We start from the raw sequence: 4,164 nt of genomic DNA on the forward strand, positions 1-4,164 counted from the left end.
AATTTAGGTAACATAAGAAATATTAGTATTATTAATGTTTGTTTGTTTGTTTGTTTGTTTTTGTTTTAGCATTTTTAAAAGTCATTTTATGTGGGGGTTTTTGTTGTCGTTTTGCTAATTTCAAGTAGATTTATGAAGGGTAAGTTTTGGGGCCATTTCTTATTAAAGTTCTCATAGCCTTCTCTCATGTTTTAAATAAATCAGGCCAATTTACTCAAGTTTCAAAGGGTTAAGGAAAAGCAATGATTTGTGAATGCTTCTCCATTGTTTTTCCTCTCACCCTTCTCTCACTTTCTCTGTCTTTTTCCTTGTCTTTTCTTACCTCTGTCCTCTGTCCTCCTCCCCTCAAACCAACAATAGAGGAGTCATGAAGTATGAACTTCACTAACATCTTCAGGACAACAGAATAAGCTCAACTGGTGGTGAAATCATGAGCGCTCCCACGACAGGAAGCCCAGAAATGGAGGTGAAGGTGGTCTCCCAGGAGATGGCATTGCTTAGCAACATACTGGCAGCTTACACCTTCATTGCTGGTAAGTCCATTCATCAAAACTGTCATGTGTGACTGTGTGTGATCATCTTTATAGTCTTCAATAAGATCAATGGAGTAAAGAGCTCAGTATTTTAGGCACCTCATGGATTTCCAAAAGGCAATGATCCCAACCTGAGGATGGGGACACAAAATAAATTGGAGGGGTGGACAAACTCCTTCTCTAATTTTTTTCTTTTGAAAAATTGTACCTGACTACAAGTTGAAAAATAAATAAATAAAAAAATAGAAGAGAGTTTGGCTGACCAGGCCATAATCTAGAACACTGGTTTCCAACATTGGGGTTGGGGCCCTGATGGGTTTGCATAACAAATCTGAGGGGTCATAAGTAAACAGATATGGGAAGAGGACAAACGGTCTTGCTAAAGTCGCATAACATCACTCAATGGAAATGCAGTCATCTCGCAATTGTTTTTCATTGACATTTAGAAAATATTGCTTAAGTTTTGCACAAATCTGTAATGGAAACCCACATAGTGTGACGGAGATCTTACTGCGCGTGTGCTTATGGAGGTTTGTGTGTCTGCAGCTAGGTGGTCTCAGAGAATTGCAGTACTATCGTTAGAAACAAAGACATATGATTGGTTGACGCTTTACTGCATCGTTGGAGTGCTAAAAAAAGTTGAGGCCAGCTCAGCTTTTGTTTGTAGCACGTCATACTGTCGGCAGCGACAAGAGTTAGGCGTCAGATTGTGGCTTATGTCATTGGCTTCCACTGAAAACGAACTGTGGTGGGGTGACCTCTGGCTCCCCTGGTGGAGCGTGTGGGCTGAGGCCTTTGCAGCAGCCCACATTTGATTTAAGCCTGTGGCTTTTTGCTGCGCATCATCCCCTTTTGTCTCCTACATTTCGATGTCTCCAGTATTAGACAGCAGTTAGCTTTGGCTTAGTGACATATCTAATCTAACTTGCCTGTTCTGAATCTCAGATCTTAGAGAAGTGCACAAACATCTGGTGTCATCTTTTAGTAGAGGGGGGCTTTTAACTGATAAATAATATGATTCATTGAAACTTTTCATCATTTTTTAATCCTCTTTGTCTCTTAGACCAACCCGAGAGAACGGCCTTGGTGTTTCTGGGTGGTGTCTGTATCGGCCTCCTTGTCACACTCTGCGCCATCGTCTTCCAGATACACTGTCGAGCAGACTGTCACTATGGCAACAGTAAGCATCCTCACCATCGCCACAGGACCAGGCATCATCCCCGTCGCCATCCTAGCTGTCCCCTCCATCAGCCCACCGACAGTAATCCAGACAGCACTGCTGTTGTTGCCTCTGGAGGGACGGGGCCCGCTGGGGACAGCGAATCAGAGGACTGGGATGACACATCTGACCTGTCGGCACGGAGACGCAGACGCTTCGAGAGAGCTCTGCTGCACGCCACCATGTTCACATCAGCTGAGGGTATTTCTCACAGACACAACACAAACATATGAGGAGTCATATGAAGACCATTAAAACCAAATATTAAAAAAGTCATCAATATATCTCATGTAGGAAGCACATGCAATAGATTATATTCACTCAATAATTGACAAATGCCGTGATGATAAAGCAGAATAGTACATTTTTAAGGAACTTGCACTTTAGTTTATTTCCATTTTATGCGACTTTTTTCTTCTACTTCTTTACATTTTTGTGGCAAATATTGTACTTTTTACTCCACTGTATTTATTTGACAGATAAAGTTACTTTAAACATTAAGATTTTTTTTAAAGCTTTGCCAGTAGCCCAATGATTCAGTAACAATAACAATATAATATGATAATCTGAAAGTCGCCATTTAACTGCCTAAGATGTTTACTTGTAACTAAATATTTATATGGTGTGATACTTTTACATAAATAAAATATCGTAAAGGAGCAGTGTGTAGGATTTAGTGGCATCTAGTGGTGAGGATTGCAGAGTGCAACCAGCTGAAACTGCTCCCACGTGCCACGCGTGAACTCTCAGTTAGGATTCCTTCTGTGTTAAGGAGGTTTTTTTTTTTTACCAGGAGCTGGATTATCCACAGAGGTTTCCTTCTCTTCAAAGCCAAAGGAGCAAATGATTTAAACCAGGAAAAACACCAATAAATCAGTTTTCACATTAAAAAACAAACAAACAAACGGTGTTTCTTCGGGTCACCATAAATATGCTGCCAGCCCACCACCTGCCAATGTGTGCTCACCGAAGATCCAGATGTATGGAAAGTTATTTTCAGGAGCCAGTTTATGCACAGAGGTCTCTTTCTCTCCAAAACAAATAGATTCACGTGATTTAAACTATTGATAACACTGAATAAAGGACTTTAAGTTTAAAACTCTGTGTTTTTCCAATGCAGCTCATTATGGAGGGGCTGCTAAGTGTTTTATACAGGTATTTAAAGATGAAATAGACTTATTAAGAGAGAGACTATGTGTCAGTGCACCTTTATGCGCAGGCCTAGTCACTCACAGACAGTTTATCTGTAGACACAGACGCACATGCTCATATCTTTCTTTAATAGTCTTCTCAACAGTGATGTGAAATTTGATGGTTATTTGAATGGACAGTGTATAGGCGTGCTTTAATCCTGTGTGCGTGTGTGTGTATGTGTGTGTGTATCGTCAGAGCTGGACCGGGCCCAGCGGCTAGAAGAACGGGAAAGGATTCTCAGAGAGATCTGGATGAACGGACAACCAGACATCAGTACAGTCACTCAAAGTCTCAACAGATATTACTGACGCACAGTCAGATAGGCAGAAAGTCAGAGGGACATGAAGCCTGACAGGCGAGCAGGCGGATAAAGGTGAATAAACAACTGAAAAAACACTGGATGAAATGAAGAGAAACCATCAGATCTGATGAAGCTCTGTCTGCACTGCACCAAAGAGACTCTCACAGATCATAGTGCCGGGAGCACGGTACCCTCCACTCTGTAAACAACAAGGAAAACATATGAGTTGTGATGCCTCACTCCTCCAAAAAACAAGGTGACACTGAAGTGTTTGGAAGAAGAATGTCCTTGTGCCCCGACAAGCCAACAAGTGGGGATCCAACGGACCAACAGAAACCACACCTCTGCTGGTGAAAACTGTACAAGGGATTTTATGACTGTTAAAAGACTTTACAAATTTTTAACAGGTGCTTTTGAGAAACATGGAGATACATAAAACAAACATGAGGTTTTGAAAAGGCGAGTGTGTGCTTACAAATATTGTGATATTGTGTTGTTGCACTTTTCTCAGCTCACCCTTTTTTGATACAGAAGATACAGAAGAATGACATGGGGAGAGACATTATCTCAGTGCCAAGAAACGTTTACACATACTGGTGCTTTTACTGCTGTCATTCTGCATCCCCAGATGGTGGCTGATAAAATATGTAGGTAGAAGTCTGTTGGTTGCATCTGTTGGCTGAAGGCTGATCAGCTACAGGTGTTTTTGCACATGGACGTGGACAGCTGGTCATCATGTGAGCAGCCCAGTTGCCAGACTGCACATTTTTGCAAACCACAAATAGGTTACATTACGTTTCATACGTATCGCATCCACATTTTTGAGGCAACGTTTTATATGAGCTGATTTCATGGCTGGGAGGTGGAGGGGATGGTGGATGGTGTGTCACTGAGGCAAGATGCCAGCCATATGGTGG

General features: G+C 41.7%; 1 protein-coding gene across 1 annotated transcript; it reads left to right on the top strand.

Moving 5' to 3' along the window:
* Positions 1-430: 430 nt before the first annotated feature.
* eva1a (eva-1 homolog A (C. elegans)) lies at positions 431-3,254 on the top strand. The gene is made up of 3 exons (XM_042485519.1): positions 431-533; positions 1,597-1,953; positions 3,142-3,254. The coding sequence occupies exons 1-3, from the start codon at positions 431-433 to the stop codon at positions 3,252-3,254; spliced, it is 573 nt and encodes a 190-aa protein (XP_042341453.1).
* The last annotated feature ends 910 nt before the right edge of the window (positions 3,255-4,164 follow it).

The sequence above is a fragment of the Plectropomus leopardus genome, chromosome 1 (assembly GCF_008729295.1).
Source record: "Plectropomus leopardus isolate mb chromosome 1, YSFRI_Pleo_2.0, whole genome shotgun sequence".
Lineage (NCBI taxonomy): Eukaryota > Metazoa > Chordata > Actinopteri > Perciformes > Serranidae > Plectropomus > Plectropomus leopardus.

Coding starts and splice junctions, on each gene's coding strand:
- eva1a (XM_042485519.1), top strand. CDS start 431: ATGAGCGCTCCCACGACAGGAAGCCCAGAAATGGAGGTGAAGGTGGTC. Junction 534..1,596: donor AGCTTACACCTTCATTGCTG/GTAAGTCCATTC, acceptor TTTGTCTCTTAG/ACCAACCCGAGAGAACGGCC. Junction 1,954..3,141: donor CATGTTCACATCAGCTGAGG/GTATTTCTCACA, acceptor GTGTATCGTCAG/AGCTGGACCGGGCCCAGCGG.